This window comes from Cebidichthys violaceus, unplaced genomic scaffold (genome assembly GCF_023349555.1).
Source record: "Cebidichthys violaceus isolate CVI_PGR_0920_01 unplaced genomic scaffold, fCebVio1.0.p SCAF_11, whole genome shotgun sequence".
Taxonomy (NCBI): domain Eukaryota; kingdom Metazoa; phylum Chordata; class Actinopteri; order Perciformes; family Stichaeidae; genus Cebidichthys; species Cebidichthys violaceus.
Window position 1 is genome coordinate 1,740,596 of NW_027176274.1, and position 19,631 is coordinate 1,760,226.

Sequence of the window (19,631 nt, forward strand, 5' to 3'; positions counted from 1 at the left end):
AAAGTCATGGTATAGTATGTCATAAAAAGTCATAGCATAGTAAGTTGAAAAAAGTCATAGTATAGCATGTCGAAAAAAGTCATTAAAAAGTCATAGTATAGTATGTTGAAAAAAGTTATAGTATAGTATGTTGAAAAAAGTCATGAAAAAGTCATAGTATAGTATGTCGAAAAAAGTCATAGTATAGTATGTCGAAAAAAGTCATAGTATAGTATGTTGAAAAAAATCATAGTATAGTATGTCGAAAAAAGTCATAGTATAGTATGTTGAAAACAGTCGTAGTATAGTATGTTGAAAAAAATCATAGTATAGTATGTCGAAAAAAGTCATAGCATAGTAAGTTGAAAAAAGTCATAGTATAGTATGTCGAAAAAAGTCATTAAAAAGTCATAGTATAGTATGTTGAAAAAAGTCATAGTATAGTATGTTGAAAAAAGTTGTAGTATATATTATGTTGAAAAAAGTCATGAAAAAGTCATAGTATAGTATGTTGAAAAAAGTCATAGTATAGTATGTTGAAAAAAGTCATAGTATAGTATGTTGAAAAAAGTCGTAGTATAGTATGTTGAAAAAAATCATAGTATAGTATGTCGAAAAAAGTCATAGCATAGTAAGTTGAAAAAAGTCATAGTATAGTATGTTGAAAAAAGTCATGAAAAAGTCATAGTATAGTATGTTGAAAAAAGTCATAGTATAGTATGTCGAAAAGTCCTTAAAAAGTCATAGCATAGTATGTCGAAAAAAGTCATAGTATAGTATGTCGAAAAAAGTCATAGCATAGTATGTCGAAAAAAGTCATAGTATAGTATGTCGAAAAAAGTCATAGTATAGTATGTTGAAAAAAGTCATAGTATAGTATGTTGAAAAAAATCATAGTATAGTATGTCGAAAAAAGTCATAGTATAGTATGTTGAAAAAAATCATAGTATAGTATGTCGAAAAAAGTCATAGTATAGTATGTTGAAAAAGTCATAGTATAGAATGTTGAAAAAAGTCATAGTATAGTATGTCGAAAAAGTCATAGTATAGAATGTTGAAAAAAATCATAGTATAGTATGTCGAAAAAAGTCATAGTATAGTATGTCATAAAAAGTCATAGTATAGTATGTCATAAAAAGTCATAGTATAGCATGTCAAAAAAAGTCATAGTATAGTATGTCATAAAAAGTCATAGTATAGTATGTCATAAAAAGTCATAGTATAGTATGTCGAAAAAAATCATAGTATGGTATGTCGAAAAAAGTCATAGTATAGTATGTCGAAAAAAGTCATAGTATAGTATGTCGAAAAGTCCTTAAAAAGTCATAGCATAGTATGTCGAAAAAAGTCATAGTATAGTATGTCGAAAAAAGTCATAGTATAGTATGTCGAAAAGTCCTTAAAAAGTCATAGCATAGTATGTCGAAAAAAATCATAGTATAGTATGTCGAAAAAAGTCATAGTATAGTATGTCGAAAAAAGTCATAGTATAGTATATCGAAAAGTCCTTAAAAAGTCATAGCATAGTATGTCGAAAAAAGTCATAGCATAGTATGTCGAAAAAAGTCATAGTATAGTATGTCGAAAAAAGTCATAGTATAGTATGTCGAAAAAAGTCATAGTATAGTATGTTGAAAAAAATCATAGTATAGTATGTCGAAAAAAGTCATAGTATAGTATGTTGAAAAAAGTCGTAGTATAGTATGTTGAAAAAAATCATAGTATAGTATGTCGAAAAAAGTCATAGCATAGTAAGTTGAAAAAAGTCATAGTATAGTATGTCGAAAAAAGTCATTAAAAAGTCATAGTATAGTATGTTGAAAAAAGTCATAGTATAGTATGTTGAAAAAAGTTATAGTATATAGTATGTTGAAAAAAGTCATGAAAAAGTCATAGTATAGTATGTTGAAAAAAGTCATAGTATAGTATGTTGAAAAAAGTCATAGTATAGTATGTTGAAAAAAGTCGTAGTATAGTATGTTGAAAAAAATCATAGTATAGTATGTCGAAAAAAGTCATAGCATAGTAAGTTGAAAAAAGTCATAGTATAGTATGTTGAAAAAAGTCATGAAAAAGTCATAGTATAGTATGTTGAAAAAAGTCATAGTATAGTATGTTGAAAAAAGTCATAGTATAGTATGTCGAAAAGTCCTTAAAAAGTCATAGCATAGTATGTCGAAAAAAGTCATAGTATAGTATGTCGAAAAAAGTCATAGCATAGTATGTCGAAAAAAGTCATAGTATAGTATGTCGAAAAAAGTCATAGTATAGTATGTTGAAAAAAGTCATAGTATAGTATGTTGAAAAAAATCATAGTATAGTATGTCGAAAAAAGTCATAGTATAGTATGTTGAAAAAAATCATAGTATAGTATGTCGAAAAAAGTCATAGTATAGTATGTTGAAAAAGTCATAGTATAGAATGTTGAAAAAAGTCATAGTATAGTATGTCGAAAAAGTCATAGTATAGAATGTTGAAAAAAATCATAGTATAGAATGTCAAAAAAAGTCATAGTATAGTATGTTGTAAAAAAGTCATAGTATAGTTTGTTAAAAAAAGTTATAGTATAGTATGTCGAAAAAAGTCATAGTTTAGTGTTTCTAAAAAAGTCATTAAAAAGTCATGGTATAGTATGTCATAAAAAGTCATAGCATAGTAAGTTGAAAAAAGTCATAGTATAGCATGTCGAAAAAAGTCATTAAAAAGTCATAGTATAGTATGTTGAAAAAAGTTATAGTATAGTATGTTGAAAAAAGTCATGAAAAAGTCATAGTATAGTATGTCGAAAAAAGTCATAGTATAGTATGTCGAAAAGTCATTAAAAAGTCATAGTATAGTATGTCATAAAAAGTCATAGTATAGCATGTCGAAAAAAGTCATAGTATAGTATGTCATAAAAAGTCATAGTATAGTATGTCATAAAAAGTCATAGTATAGTATGTCATAAAAAGTCATAGTATAGCATGTCGAAAAAAGTCATAGTATAGTATGTCATAAAAAGTCATAGTATAGCATGTCGAAAAAAGTCATAGTATAGTATGTCATAAAAAATCATAGTATAGTATGTTGACAAAAATCATAGTATAGTATGTCGAAAAAAGTCAATGTCGTAAGTCGAAAAAAGTCATAGTATAGTATGTTGAAAAAAGAGATAGTATAGTATGTTGAAAAAAGTCGTAGTATAGTATGTTGAAAAAAATCATAGTATAGTATGTTGAAAAAAATCATAGTATAGTATGTTGAAAAAAGTCGTATTATAGTATGTTGAAAAAAATCATAGTATAGTATGTTGAAAAAAATCATAGTATAGTATGTCGAAAAAAATCATAGTATAGTATGTTGAAAAAAATCATAGTATAGTATGTCGAAAAAAGTCATAGTATAGTATGTCGAAAAAAGTCATAGTACAGTATGTCATAAAAAGTCATAGCATAGTATGTTGAAAAAAATCATAGTATAGTATGTCGAAAAAAGTCATAGTGTCGTAAGTCCAAAAAAGTCATAGTATAGTATGTTGAAAAAAGTCATAGTATAGTATGTTGAAAAAAATCATAGTATAGTATGTTGAAAAAAGTCGTAGTATAGTATGTTGAAAAAAATCATAGTATAGTATGTTGAAAAAAATCATAGTATAGTATGTCGAAAAAAATCATAGTATAGTATGTTGAAAAAAGTAATTAAAAAATCATAGTATAGTATGTTGAAAAAAATCATAGTATAGTATGTTGAAAAAAATCATAGTATAGTATGTCGAAAAAAATCATAGTATAGTATGTTGAAAAAAATCATAGAATAGTATGTTGAAAAAAGTAATTAAAAAATCATAGTATAGTATGTCGAAAAAAATCATAGTATAGTATGTTGAAAAAAAATCATAGTATAGTATGTTGAAAAAAGTAATTAAAAAATCATAGTATAGTATGTTGAAAAAAGTAATTAAAAAATCATAGTATAGTATGTCAAAAAAAGTCATTAAGCACAGACCCTCTGAGCAAAGAGACAACCGGAAGAATGACCTTGTTGCCTGTTGTTGATCTGCAACACAATGAACAAAAGCCCCGATGCTGTACGAGGGAACGTTACGCATCAAGCAAACGAGGCTGAACTAGATATGAGGATTAGGAACCTTTAAGGAAGCTTACAGCCTTTGTTGAGAAGAGTTATTGTGTAGTTCTGGGTGTGTTTGTGTGATCTAAAGGGGTCACGAAGCAACACGTCCCTCTTTGTTTCAACCAATCCCTGGAGACCGTTAGGGCTCATTCACTCACCAATGACTCATGTTTTCATATTTAAAGAATCCGATGGAATCCCATTAACATCACTTTTTGTATTACTCTCTTTTTATTATTATTCTTTAATTTGGAGAATGTGAATTCATAAGCCTCTACTTAAACAACTGTATTTGACATTAAATCCAAACTGCACTGATGGTTTCTTTAATGGAATTTTAAAGAAAGAAAGGACTCTTTTTCAGACGTAGTTCCAGTAAAATAAACCATTGTCTCTCAATATATATTCAAATGACGTGTTTTCTTGCCTGCAGGCGACACATATCTACGTGTTCACCTGCAGGTCCCACTGTGCTCTCCGGCGGAGGTGCAGGTAGAACCGGACCGGCGGCTCATTTGTTCTGAGGAGTCGTAAACGTGAGATCATTTCCTCAGGCTAGTTTCAGGTGCTTTGCATCAGTGAAGCTGTTTGTTCTTGTCTCTTGTTTTTTGTTGAAGTTGCGTTGTCACCATTAGGCAACACGAATGTGTTGAGTCTCATCTGACTGGAGTTTTACAGTATGCATCCGAGGCGTCGTCAAGACCCTTTGTAGATCAGTCTGTTGTTTTACATTGCATGTTATTCGGCCTCAATGTTGTACTTTCTGCCCGTATTCACGGTATATATGAACACATGAATCACTTCATCCTGCAGCCGATGCACCGTGAACGTGTTGAGCATCATCATGTTGAATAGAGATCATGAGTGTCTATTAGATGACACACAGTGGTGTTATTGTGTTATTCTCACGCACAAGTTGTTAAACAGTGCCAGGCAATTTATTGTGGAAATTAAAATACATGCATGGGCCATTTATTGTGTTTGTGAGAAGCACTTAAATGATCCGTTTACGACCTTTCTCGTGTTCTTGGCAGCGTGATCCTGCTTGACTGTAGAAGATCACATTCTTCGTCACGGTGTTGGGCGTTCATGGACCTCAGCGTCGTGTTTTGGCGTCACCTGGACATGGTTCTTGACGCAGGTGTCTGGTATTTGGCCTCTGGTCTAATTGATGGCTTTTTTGTCAGAGGAGCTGCTAAAATGCAAATAAGTGGGAGGACAGAGAGGCGAGGTTACAGATCTCAACGTGCCCTTTTTTTTTTTACTTCTCTAAAGTCAGTTTTCAGCTCCATCAAGCGTCTACTCCTGTTACACTTTCGGTGTTTGCGTCATACCGGGGGTTCTCAGCGCTGCTGTGAGAGCTCGATGTGTGAATGTGGAGCTGGATGACTTCTCATGGGAAGCGATGCTGCTTATTGTTGTTTTTTTGCCGAGCTTGCTTGAAGAGATGGCAGGAAGAAGCAGAGTAAGGTGACCTTTTTTTTTTAACTTGTTGTTCTTAAGAATGAAGGCTTTTACAGCTGAGCTCTGATCACAACGTGAGTCACACACCTTCACGTCTGATCAGACCTTTGTTTACACCTGACTCAGACAAGATATTCAGAAACAGATGACATGTTGATACCAGCTGTAAATACGGTTATAAAGTCATACGAGCACTTTTTAACGTATTTTCATTGTATCTAAATAAATAGACCCTCTAGACCTGACTTATTCTTTCATATCTAAATTAAATATCTATATATTTATGTGGGCTTTGTGGTGTGAAATTCGCTGAGTTGACAATTTTCAAGTAACTCTAAGATTTCTAAATAAGACAGTAGGGATATTGATCTTTAGTTATTTACACAGGGAAAGAGTCGTCTTCATGGAGTCCGCCATGTTGCACTGCCATATTTCTACAGCAGCCCAGCGTGCCAACAAATTCTACACCCTGTCCCTTTGTGTCCCTTTAATATCCATAGATTGCATTGAAGAAGTGGACGTAGTCATCGTGACGACACTCGTTGGTTTGTGGATGTTTTGAAGCCTTGAGTCCGGCGTTTTGTCCGTCGCCATCTTGACTTTTTCTCAACCAGTGAACAGGAAGTGACTATATCCGCCCCTAAAGCATCCCCTGCTTTATGGTCTGTTTGACTCTAAATGGAGCATAATGTACTAAATGAACATCATGCTGTATTGAAGAAGACTGTAAACTAGAGATTGAGACCATAAACTCATGTTTACAATGTTTACTGAGGGAATAAATCAAGAGAGAAGTAGAGTCATTTTAGACTAGACTTCTATACAACCAGAGGAGTCGCCCCCTGGTGGACACTAGAGAGAATGCAGCTTTAAGACATGAAGCATTGACTTCACTTAACAGAACCCAAGGTTGCCATCTGATACTCTCACTTTCTCACAGTCCTCAGGTATTTAACCACTTCTTGTGTCTCTCTCAAGCTTCAGTCCAAGGACCAGTCAGTGAGCTACCAGCTGTAACGGTGGGGTCTGTCCGGTGCTGGGGAGGTCACGGAGGGCGTGGAGCTGGATGTATGAGACAGCTTCATGGGCGTGAAGGACCGTCTGGAGGATGGGACAGGCCACATCCTCAGCCTGGGGCTGGATCTGGACTACCTCCACGTGGAAGGTGCTGAGCGGCAGACGGGGCTGAACACAGTGACGGGTGCTGGGCATATAGGGGTCAAAGCTGGCGCCCCGAGTAACAGCAGTGACAGTATTAATAGTAGCAGCACAAGTTTCAGTACTAATTCAAGCTACAGCAGCAGTAGCAGTTGCAGTAACTTCTCTGACAGTGACGATGAACGGCTCCAGAATGGGTCTGAAGCTCAAAACCCTCATCAGCCTCACGTGCAGCACCAAGAGTCCTCTTCAGTCCTCCAGACGGTCAGGCTGGACCTGGCACCGAACCGATCCCCTGGAGACCCCCCACAGCCGGAGACCCCGCCTCCCACTGACCCCGTCATAGACTACCGCGGCAAGGTGGAGTTTGCCCTCAAGCTGGGCTACTCCGAGGAGCTGGTGCTGCTGGTGCTGAGGAAATTGGGCCCAGACGCACTCATCAACGACATCCTGGGTGAGCTGGTGAAACTGGGAACCAAGACAGAGATGGAGCAACAAGGAGGTTTGACCGTCTCCCAGTCTCCCTCCTCCTCTTTGTCGTCCTCTTTGGCCTCCTTCACCTCCTCCTCCAGCTCCTCTCTGGACTCCTGTCGGCTGCTGTGTCCGTCCCAGCTGCTGGAGGACAAAGAGAACCTTCGGCCTGTCGTGTTGGATGGGAGCAACGTAGCCATGAGGTGAGGAAGACTTCTTGTATAAAGACAATAAAGTAGTCCATGAACATGAGATGTGAGTTTACAGATAATCATAATTCCTCCTTGGCGTTGTGGAGGTTGGTTTTGTTGGTTACACTCGCTGTCTTCTTGATTCTTCTCAGTACACTTAGTTTGTACGTCCTTTTGGAGAAGAACAGCACTTCGTATGCATAACTGCATAACTCGCTGTACGGTGCCACGCCCAAGTACAACCAGAGCTTTAAGCAGTGTTTCTCAAAACACCCCTAGGGGTATTTTGGAGAACTGCAAGGATTATTTTAGATTCTTTTTTATGTTAATTTGAAAATATCAATACCAACATATTCACACTTTCAACAATATTGTTAACTGCTGTAAACTGTCAACTTTCGCAACATTGTTTCCTATTATATGAATGATGAAAACAAACTGTGGTGTAGCTCTAGTCAGCAAAATAAAACAATTTAAGATTGATATTAGGGTTTCAATTCCACATGTTTGTGTTTGGGACAACTCTTTTGTTTGCATTGGCATCACTGATTGTTCAACATGTCTTTCTGCTCCTGCAGTCATGGAAATAAGGAAGTGTTCTCCTGCCAAGGCATCCAGCTGGCTGTCGATTGGTTCTTGGAGCGAGGTCACCGTGACATCACTGTTTTCGTTCCTGCCTGGAGAAAAGAGCAGTCACGCCCTGATGCTCTCATCACAGGTAACAGCTGCTAAAGCCTCCAAACTCACAGTTAAATGATGCCGTAAACCAGCGAAAGGATGTAGCTTCAACCTTCTGCTTCTCTGTCTTCAGACCAAGAGATCCTACGGCGACTGGAGAAAGACAAGATCCTGGTCTTCACTCCATCGCGCCGCGTTCAGGGACGCCGTGTGGTTTGCTACGACGACCGCTTCATCGTCAAGCTGGCCTACGAATCAGAGGGCATCATTGTCTCCAACGACAACTACCGTGACCTCGCCAATGAGAAGCCAGAGTGGAAGAAGTTCATCGATGAGCGTCTGCTGATGTACTCCTTCGTAAACGACAAGTAAGCAACTCATGACGAAGAAAGTAAAGTTGGAGTGACGTAAAGTGAAAATGGTCATTTATTAATGAACAAATCCTTAAATCCATAATTCAATAGAAGGAAAGCATTTAAAAATAACTCTGAAGAAGAAATTGTGGCATCTGATTTGGAAATTGCATAATGCAAAAGCCATAAATAAAGGTTTACTTTTGTCAAAGACACAGGGTTTTTGTTGTCCAGCGTGGCTTCCAACTACTAAAGATCACTTCAAGATGTTGTAACCAAAACAATTTCCCTCAGGCTAATATGTGCACAGTGTATTTCTGCAGGGACTTCCTATTCACTTGGCCGACACTTTCATTTCCTCATCGCTGTTCTTTTGATCTTTATTACTTCTCTTCACGTTGGTGTCACTGATCAAATCATCGCCTCTGAAAAAAGATGCTCGTGTCTTTTATTATTTAAGGGGTTTTTTGTCAAGAAGATATGTTTGTTTGGGGTTTAATCTATCAACTGCGTATTCAGGTTCATGCCACCGGACGACCCACTGGGACGACATGGACCCAGTCTGGAGAACTTCCTGAGGAAGAGGCCTATTATTGCTGAACACAGGAAGCAGCCATGTCCTTATGGTAAACAAATATGCACTTCTGTTTGTGTCAGTGGAGCACTTCAAGCAGTTGAAAGAACTAATAATAACATATTTGTTTCTTAAACTAAGGAATAACGGCTGTTGTTGGCTGCTTCAATTTGTTTCCACGTTCCCAAGGATGTAAAAGTGTTTGCGAGATGATGACCTTTCTTCTTGTTATATATTCATTCCAGCACATTATTGACAAGTGCCTTTCTTTTTTCGTCCTTTAGGGAAGAAGTGCACATATGGCCACAAGTGCAAGTTTTACCACCCTGAAAGGGGCAGCCAGCCCCAGCGTTCTGTGGCTGATGAGCTCCGTGCCAGTGCCAAAATGTCATCAGTGGCCTCTAGAGGTCTGCTGGACGATGCCCTGATGGCGAAGAGACAAAGTTCTGGTCGACCAGAAGGAACGGCCGAGGCCGAGCGAAGTCGAGACACTCCAAAGAAACAGTCGAACCCCAGCCCTCGTAGCTCCTTCACCGACCTCTTGGAGGACAGGCTTCGGATGCAGTCCAAAGTGGAGGGACGCAGGGGAAGCAACAGCAGCGGCAGTAGCTGTAGCAGCAACTTTCTAGGGTATCCTGCTCCGGGCGGACCTCCTTGGTCTGGAAGCTTTGACCGATGGGAGCACCCTGGGGGAAACGGTGGAGGCAGCTCCAGGGTTGCTGGAGCCTCTGGACCAAGCCAGGCTGAAACTTACCACAGATGCGAGTCTCCAGAGCTGGGCTACGGCTCTCTGGTGAAGGCCTACTCCAGCCTCAATCTGGTGGTGCCACAGAGTCCCGAATGCTTCCTCCCGGCTGATCTGCGAGCTGCATCGCATCTGTCGGACTGTAGCAGTGAAGGCAGCGCAGACTCTTTCTCCCCGGACCCCTTGTTAGATGATGGCCCCAAGTGCCACCATCACCACCACCATCCTCACCACCATCACCATCACTGCCCTGGCCAGTACGCCCACCCTGTGAGCCGCGTTCCTCCTGGACTGGGCCAACGTGCTCCTCATGGCTATCCAGTTCCCCAAGCACTGCGGAGACAACGTGGTTTTGGCTTGGAAGACCCTCCAGCTTCTGTTCCCTCTCTTGTACCTCCACATTCCTTCAAGTCCCCTTCAGCTTACGTCCCACCACACCTTCAGCATCCGTTGCTGAGCAGCTTCCCGGGGGAATTCTCAGCTCGACCACCGCAAGCATCTGGCGCTCACTCCCACTCTCAGGGCTCACCGCTCAGCCGCAATTTGATGGCCTCCCTTTGGCAGGAAGGTGGGCTCCAGGACTCCCAAGTGTACAACGGGTCACCACTTCACTCCCAAATAAACCACTCTGGGCTAAACCAACAACCACAGCATGGGGTAACCTGGGACCCCCATTACCAGCAGTCTCCTAAGCCTCGCTATGATCCGTATGCCTTCCAGAGCCTCCCAGAAGTCCTCGACAAGGCGTGGCACTCTCCTTGGGGCAGGCAAACCCATTCGTCCCCCCGAGGCCTTTCAGCATCAAGTCTCCCACCGCTCCCCCAGCTGTCCCTTCCACCCATCACTGCTCACAAAAGCCACCTGTCCCCGGCGCCCCAGCACCAGGAGCCCCCTGCCTTGGGTCGATACCAGGACCTCAGAGAGAGGGTGTTTGTTAACTTGTGCCGTATCTTCCCTCCCGATTTGGTGAGGATGGTGATGATCAGGAACCCCCATGTGGTGGACGCTCAGGAGCTGGCGGCTGTGATTCTGATGGAGAAATCGCAGCACGGTTCCTGAACGAAGGCCAGAAGGTGAAGCGTACAGCTTCATCATAAACTGGGCTGCAGGTTTAATTCTTGCAATCGTCTTGATTATTAAAGTCAGGTTGGACAAAAGCGAACCAAAAGCACATATATTTACAGCTGTTAATGCACTGCTTAATTTTATTGCAGGGAAGTCGCCTCATTAATTTTAATGGTATCTTTGTAAAGGGAAATCCCCAAATTGCCATATTTGTTTCTATAAATATGCCTGCTATTACAGCACTTAAGATCAGGAAAGGTTGGGGATTAACGTGCATGTTTGAGCTCAAGCTTTGAATCAAGACACCGGTTTTGCTTCGGGAGGCTTTTAGTGTGTTTTAAAAAGGTGACAGTGTTGTTCATTTTAAATTAATTTATTTGTTATATTTTAAGTTATTTACATATTTTTTTAAATTATTCTGTTTTTGGCACTTTGTTTTGTTATTGCTGTGTTTCTGCAGCTGTTTTTTTTTTTCTTCTTTTTTTTTGGCAATCATATCAGGGTATAAGTACAGCTCAAACTCCTACTTTTCCATCTGAGTGAAATACTTCTGTTTGACGATAGCGTGGGGTAAAGGAATACATACTGAAACGTAAAAGTTCTTCATGCATTGCTGATGTATTCCTACCGTACTTAAGGCTTAAATTTAGTTCAAGAAACGGATCAATGGTTTCTTTCTACACTGACAGGTGGCCGATCAGATACTGCGGTGAGATTTTGTGGATTTCCCCGACAGGGAAGTGAAACTCAAGCGGCACCCGCAAAAGAAACCGGCAAAAACTCCACTCGAAAACCCCAAGCTGTTGTTTATTTCCTCTGCTAGGATAACCCGTTCAGCTGACTTCACCGTGCATCAGCTTTCACCACAGAATTCTCTTTTATTATTTTTGGCATACCCTCTGTTCTTTTCCATCTGTAAACCATATTATAATTCTAAATCATGCAACGGTGGCTGTAGAGAGCACCAGGAATGTTTGAGTGGAAAAGAAGATTGTTGGTGTTTTTTTTAATTAAGAATATGTGTTAAGTTATTAAATTGTTTTTTTTTTACGTGTGTGAAGTAGACACAGGGTCTTGTTTGTTCGTGGTGACAACAGGAGGAGGGTTCCCCGCTCGGACAGGGTGGAACTCGTTTGTGCCCTTCGGTGAGATCCACAGCTCTGCAGTAAGAGACAGGAATACACCGGCAAGAGTTGGGAAACATGTATTTTATCATGACAACCGTGGGAACAACTTTTCTCAGAGGTACTAATAATCTCATTGGTTAAATTAAACTCATTGGTTTGGTAAAGAACAAAATGTGAAGAAAAATAACTAAATAAAAGTGGTATTACCTTTCTTAATTCATTTATAACATCAAGGACTTGAAGGAATTACCTCAGGCATCAATGAGTTAATAACTGCAATATAACCAGCATTATCAATACATTTTTATAAATCATTAAATGACTGAAATTTCCAAGCAAAGTAAACAGTTTGATCAAATGGGATTATTATAATGAATTGCGTATCAGTATTTCTCTTTCACCATATTTCTATGTTTGTCTTCTCTTACTATAAAGTGCTTTGTTATTCTTATTGTCATCGCCACCAACGGGATTATGGGTAATAACAAAGCTAAACCAACTCTTGCCTGGTTCGCACAACATCCAGCAGCCACATGACGCCTCTCTTTGTTGATACAAATTGTATCCTATAAACTTTTTTTAAGCAATATCATTGTTTTATATGAGAATATTTAAAGACAAGAAAATATTTCGAGTTGAATATTTCGAGTATTTGTGGCAAACTTTGTCACCTTTTTTGGTACTTCGCCTATATTTATATATTTTGTTTCAAGTGCAGGAAAGAGACATTTAGGAAACGGTTCTAGTTTGTATCATCAGCGAACTGAAAGCATGGTGCTGTGTAGCCCAAACACACCTGGTAGAGGAGCAGATGTGACGTTAAAAGGAGACGTTGTCTCGTTTCTAAAGAGACATATTGTTAGCTTGTTAGCTTCAAACCTCGGAGCAGTACTTCTGACCACAGCTAAAGAAAGTGCAGTGAAATTAAGAGCTTTTAATGAGCTTGCGTCTCAAACCTTGGGCAAAAAAACCCCACGTTTTCTTCCGTATTGTCCTGAAGCGCTCTTACTTGAAAAGCTTTCTTCTCGAGGGCCATGATGTGGTCTGAACGGTCTCAGGAACAGGTCCTCGGTACTTCCTGTCCGTCAGTTGATGTCTTTCTCTGGCTGGCACCGTGTGCTAGCGTTCGTCTACAGTTTAAGTAAACCAGACCTCTACAACGGTGTTGTGTTAACATTCCTGTGGATAATAATTAAAACAAAGAAGCTTATTTAGTGTATACGGGCAAAAACTATTTTTCTATTGTCATGAACTCGTTAAGAGCTATTTTTCTATGTTTACCAGCAGGAAGAGATTGTCGTCAGTGTTGCTGAATGAGGGGATGTTCACTTTGCTAACTGTGCTAACGTAGCCCTTGCAGTTCTTTGTTGTTTTTTCCTCGAGCCTCGAATCCGTTGTTTTGTCGTCTCAGTAAGTGAAGTTGTCCGAAATGTAGTTAGTCTGCGTATCGAGTGTAGCGAGCAAGTATTACAGCAAAGGTGCAGGTGTTACCGTTAACGTTTAAGATGACTTTGAGCCAGTAAAACGACCCCACTAACACCTGGCTTCAGTGTTTAGCGGGAAAGGTTCCAATTGGCTCCAGCTGTCGCCCCCCCCCCCCCCTTTTCCGGCACTTTCTTTCGTCGTCTTAGCAACAAATTCCAAGTAACAGATATTTAAAAAAAAATAAGAAACCACCGTAACATTTTATCTAGCCGTTTAGAAACCTAGTCAAAAACTTTCATAAAAAACTGCTTATATGTGGTTATTTTGGAGGCAGCTTAAAGGAGGTCATTCATTTGACCAGTTACACCGGTGATCGTCCTCCTGGACAAAACGTCCCATTTATGTGACTTCGTTCAAACTGCAGCAATCATTTTTCCGTCTTTGTCACATTTTATTTGATTTAAAAACACACCGGGGTCGCTCCCGTGCTGCCGTCTTCATCCCACAATGACTCATAGAAGCTGATTGATTGGTGTTCCTGTTCTGTGTTCATAACTTCTTCACACATCCTGCGGCATCTCGTCACGTGATATCACCCTTCACATTCAGTCTGAACACACCTTTGAGGATTCATGCATGGGCTTTGTCTGGACGGATACACTGCTGTTGTTGTAATGTGTAAATCTATAAGACATGTAAAACACCAACAATGACCCCGTCTATCACGGTTTCATTCCCACCTTTATTACTATTGTGCTTTAATACAGCTTCATTTCTGTTCAGGGACCAAAGCGGAGTGAAAAGGCCGTGTTACTGCTTTTCCCACGTTTCCCCTTTTGCTCAGGTCAGCGGTGGTCACATGAAACCAAAATATAAAGACGATATTAAAGTGTTTGACCGTTGCTGCTGGTTCACTTTGCCCCTGCTGGCAGATGAAGAGCTTCATTCCAAAAGATTGTCCAAAGCCGTCACCTGTGATCATTCATACCGATCAATCTGCGTCGAGTAGTTTCAAAAGGGTGCGATACAACAAAGGCACTGCTTTAAACGGACTCCTGTAGGTACAGGATGTGCCCGCTCTCAATACATGATGCATTCCAGAAAAAGACAAAAGAAAAGAAATTGGCTGAATGCTTTTCCACTAATGAATTTTACCGTGTTATTAATTGTGTCTTTGTAAAACTTGTTCCTCTTTTATTTAGAAAAGAGCTTTTGGAGTGGGGTCTCTTCAGACGTTTGTGCTGCAGGCGCGTCAAACTCAACGGAGCTTTAGGAAATAAAAACCCAAAACAAACCTGCAGAATCTGGGAAACTGTGGCCAAATGAGACATGTTGACTGTTCCTGTGTGTGATGTGAAAGTGAGCCCGAGTGAAGCTTTTCACGTGTTCCTGGTGAGTTTTGCTTCTTGGATCGATGTTATTTTGCTGATGGAAGGAGCTGTGGTTTGATGTCATGTAGATAAATAGACAACGGGCTCATCATAGATGCAGACAAACTACAAATATGTCTTTGATTTTGCACACATTGTTTGCGCAACACATGTTCTGACCAAATACAGATTCACAAATAAATGAAAACTACAGAACAAACTACATATCATTTTTTTTGCTACAAATGAAGGTGATGATGCATCTATGGATCGATTGACATTATTGTTTGTATTGGTGGATTCTTTTAGACCATCAGCAGCTTGTTTCTCAAGCGAAGATTTATTTGTATCCGGTCAAACATTCATTTTACATTTTTTTATTTTGTATGCAAAAGGTGGTCAATACATAATTCAGAGCATATCTTTTGCCTCCATGGTGGCGGCGGCTTGCAGCTAACGGCGCTAACGACGCTAACAGCGCAAACGATGGCAGCAGTGCCGACAGAGCTCACAGTGTTTGCCTGAGGGGGGGCATTTATAAATGCTGTGAATTTCAGATTTAGCTTCTTTAATGAATAAATAATATAACCTCTTGACACTAAACCATAATTGTCGCCATTGAATTTTGCCGATGATATTTCTGAGGATGAATACTTTGGAACAAAACATATTTTAAGTTATGTAAGTCATGTGTTATCTTTATAGACGGTATTAATCAGTGAAAAGAGTTTTTTATGCTGTAGCTGTTGCCCCAAATCCAAAAAATTAAGGTTACATAACCCTCCTCGTGTTATTGAGAAGATAAGTCCCTGTGTTGTTATATTGCTGTCAGTCGATTTAGGAAACAGAAAGACGTTCACAAACAGGCTGTACGCAGCAAATTCATTGAATTTTATAACAACATGGTGCATCAGGTTGGAACACGTCTCTGACACAACATCAGCTCTACTGACTCTGACCTCAGGCAGGACTCTTCAGATCCTTCTGCAGCTGCAAAGCTGGAAATATGAATTCATTCTTTATTGTGGGGCAATATATATCTATAGATCTATAGATATCTATATCTATAGATCTATAGATATAGATAAAATAATGTCTCAATGGATAGAGGATGCCAGCACAGTAAGAATGTAAAATATCTGAATGCATATGTGTTTTGCTCACAACTCTCAGAGTGACAGCGAGTGAAGATCATAGAAGTTATCTGATGAACATTAACAGATCAAAGACTTAACGAGCTAACTTTACCCAAACACAAAATCACAAACAGTAACACTAGAGGGGAGGAAATGAGACGATTAAGGCTTTTTTTGTTGTTGTTGTTTTTTTTTAAACAAATTATTTAAATTGTTCAACTGATGACATAAGACATAAGAGTAAGATACAGATATTAAAGCGTGCCAGCAACATCAACGAGCTACAATCGGCCGTTTCATTCTGTCGAGTAAGAAGCGTCACGTCAGCGTCCTGTCCTTTAACTATCGTACATGCGAGCGTTAACAACGGTCCAGGTCGATGACAGGAAGGTGCCGCTTGCTATTTTTCCTTCGGAATTAGAAGGAGGCGTGCTTCGTTGGGGTTAGGGGAGGGGGCGGAGCTCTAAAAGCAGGTAGCGGTGTGATTGGCCGAACCGCTGCTAGGCAGAGCTTTGGCGAGGCTTAAGCTACGAAGCCCGTTAGCCGCTCGTTCTCCTGGATAGAAGAACTAAACAGCAGGAGGTCCTGGCGGCGGCGGCGGTTTCTTTTTTGGGCTTTACAAGGTTTAAGTGAGGCGTTGGCGTGGCAACGAGACCAACCGTGTCTCTCCCGGCTCACATGGACTCAAACTCGTCGATGCGCTGCTTGGTGTTGCCCTGGCGGATCTGGCGCAGGGTCTTGTACTTGTCTCGGCCCGCTCGGACGTTCTCGGCGTGCAGCATGTCGTTCTGGGTCTTCTTGGTGTCGTCCCGGGCCTCGGCCAGCTCCGAACTCAACGCCTGGACAGGAGACAGAGGACAGAAGACAGGAGACAGAGGACAGGAGACAGGAGACAGAAAGACAGGAGACAGGAGAGCAGCGTGATGAGAGGTACAAGACATTGCAGGCGCATCATCATCATCATCATCATCCAGGGTTAGTCAAAATTAGAAGAGGGCTGTCTTCTGTCTTTTCATGTCCTTTAGCTATCGTGGTGCATTTAGCCAATCAGTATATTTTGTAACGATGTAGGAAATAATAAACATTTTTAAATACAATATCTGCAACATATGTACATTTACATCTTTACTTACTGGAAATGACAGGTCTTGTTTTCATTTTTGCTAAATATTGATGCGTTTTCATCCGCATATGTAGCAGAAAGATGATAGACTGTATGATTCATGGTCTTAGCAAGTCATGAGCATTCATTGAAGTGGACTAACTCTCCAGTACTTGTGGAGAAACTGTGAGATAAAATTTAAAGGGCTTCTTAGATCACAAAACATTTTCAGGCAGGGTCTTAAAGAGACAGGCGCTAAAACGGAGCGTTTCAGTCAGTTTCAGCTTCCATTGAGCGACGACAGACGACTGCGCCGTGTCAAAATAAATGACGTCGTCTACCTGCAGCTGTTTCTTGACCCGCTCGTTCTTTTGCGCCTCCGTGACGCGCTCCTCTTCGCTGCGGTCGCCGACTCCGTCGCTGAGCAGCAGCTCGGCGCTCGCCTCGCCGTTCGCCTCGTCCTCCTCGTCTTGCTCCGGCGCCGGCGGAGACGTCGTGGCCGTCTTCAGCTCCTCCCTGGTCTTCTCCAGGTCGTCCTGTGCCGACAGAGCCTGTGAGGAACATCCAAGCACACCGTTAGAGAGATAAACATCGAGGATATGGTGAAGTTTGTTTTTATCTCTCTATATGTATACGATATTGTATTCTATCTTTCAGATTTGTAATTGTGTAATGCTACCTGACACATGTATAATTATGAATAAATCTACACTAGAGATGTTACAAATGATAATCTACAGATACAGACACCAGGGTTTACACACTGTGTGTTGTATAACCAGTCTGGAGACGTTTCATGCTATGTTGACAGAATACAACAATAAAATAAGAATGAATCCTGTTACTTAAAGTGCACACATATAAAATAAAACTTCTTTTGTTTCTAAATCTCCACCAGGTTGTGATTCTTTTGACGCTTTCTTTGCAATGACTCAGATAACTTAGTCCAGCTTGCATGGTTGCATGTACAGATATGAAGTCATCTTTTGAATTTATAGATATTTAAGACAGAAAAGTCCCATAAAAAGAGGAAGCAGCAGATAATTACAATGTTTTACTAAAAAACAAGCAAACTCATCGACATGTGTGTGCAGACAAACACTCAAACTCATTAACCTTTTATAAGCATAGAATAATGAGCCCCGTCACACACACACACACACACACACACACACACACACACACTCATTAAGTTATTATTATATGCATATAACCGGGTTATGTTACTTTGTGTTGCCACTCTGTTGCTTCGTCTTCTTTTTTCCTCTTGGCTTCCTCGAGCAGAGCGATTTTGGCGGTGAACTCTGCCAACTCAGCAGCCTGTCAGGACAATAACAACACATGGAGGTAAAACGTTACCGAACGGAACCCAACGTGGTTTACAAAAAAAACCCATGAAACTCATGAAACTTTGACGTCATGATTGATTCACCTGAGACCAACAGTCATGTGACCAGAAATCAGAGAAACTATGACTGATATGAAGGAAGTGAACACAGAGAGGAGAGAGGAGAGAGGAGGAGAGGCTGAAGTAGAGGACGTAAACATGTTAATAGTTCAATAAATATAAAACATGTGGAGCCTCCATTATTTTTCAAAGAAAATTCCACTTTTTGTCATTCTGCACTAAAGACATGTTCTAGTTCTCTCTACTTCTAGTCATGATGGTTCTGTTTCATAGAGGAGCAGAACTTTATGTTACAGAGAACATCAAGAACACAGAGAGAAACATGTGACGGGAGCTAAAAAACGCCTGAAACTGCTTCAGGGTTCAGAGGGTTGACGGCAGAGAGTGAGGAGTCGGTGGGGCGGTGTGTGTGTGTGTGTGTGTGTGTGTGTGTGTGTGGTGCAGGTACCAGTTGCTCCTGGTTCTTCATCTGGTCGGCAGCCTGCTGAGCCAGCGCTGCCTTGGCCTCCTCCGCCGCCTGCCTCTCCCTCTCCAGACGCTCCGCCTCCTCCTTGGCCCGCTTCCTCTCCTGCTCCAGCTCCAGCGCCCTGCGGGTCTGCTCCTCCAGCTCTGCACACACACACACGTCAATATTCACTATAAACATCTAAACACACAATCAGTTTCATCGTGTGCTTCATAGGAACACTCAGAGCCACTCCAGCATGCGAGCGGCCCTCTAGTGGCAGACTAGTGTAACGACAGTTGAACCCATTGATATGAATGCATCGTGTTCATTCATTCATTCACACTGAGGACGCTCGCTGCACCTTTCTGAGCTCTGTGCGTCTGCATTTCGATGTGCCTCAGCCTCTCCATCAGCTCGTCCTTCTCCCGCTCTATCCGCTCCTTCTCTTTTTCCGCGTGCTCGCGCTTCTTCTTCTCGTTCTCCAGCTGCGCTCTGACGGAATATAATCACGATATCACACAATATCTCACAATATCACACGATATCTCACAATATCACACGGTATCTCACTATATCTCACGATATCTCGTGATATCTCGTGATATCTCGTGATATCTCGTGATATCACACGACATCACACGCTATATCACGATATATCACGATATCTCACGATATCACACAATATCTATGAGTTTGGTACAGGTGAACTGAATGCTTTGTCATGTGCAAGTAGTCCAACGCAATATAATATCTCTATATACTGTATATATATATATATATATATATATATATATATATATATGAAGTACTATATTACTTCTTGTTAG

At 40.4% G+C, this 19,631-nt stretch overlaps 2 protein-coding genes across 4 annotated transcripts in view; one reads left to right on the forward strand and one right to left on the reverse strand.

The window, feature by feature from the left end:
* Window positions 1–6,636: 6,636 nt before the first annotated feature.
* Window positions 6,637–10,782, forward strand: LOC137890143 (probable ribonuclease ZC3H12C). Its single transcript, XM_068734269.1, has 5 exons — window positions 6,637–7,385; window positions 7,952–8,091; window positions 8,185–8,419; window positions 8,924–9,030; window positions 9,263–10,782. Exons 1-5 carry the CDS (start codon window positions 6,637–6,639, stop codon window positions 10,780–10,782), a joined length of 2,751 nt encoding a protein of 916 aa, XP_068590370.1.
* Window positions 10,783–15,031: 4,249 nt separating this feature from the next.
* The window catches only part of LOC137892093 (radixin), a 28,591-nt gene continuing 23,991 nt past the window's right edge, over window positions 15,032–19,631 (reverse strand). For all 3 annotated transcript variants that reach the window (XM_068737012.1, XM_068737025.1, XM_068737018.1), the window contains exons 10-14: window positions 19,166–19,296; window positions 18,805–18,965; window positions 18,176–18,268; window positions 17,290–17,499; window positions 15,032–16,685 (exon numbers count right to left, since the gene is read on the reverse strand). In XM_068737012.1, coding sequence (XP_068593113.1) covers window positions 16,521–16,685; window positions 17,290–17,499; window positions 18,176–18,268; window positions 18,805–18,965; window positions 19,166–19,296 — 760 coding nt within the window. In that variant the 3' untranslated portion in view covers window positions 15,032–16,520. The remainder of the gene's footprint in view (window positions 16,686–17,289; window positions 17,500–18,175; window positions 18,269–18,804; window positions 18,966–19,165; window positions 19,297–19,631) is intronic.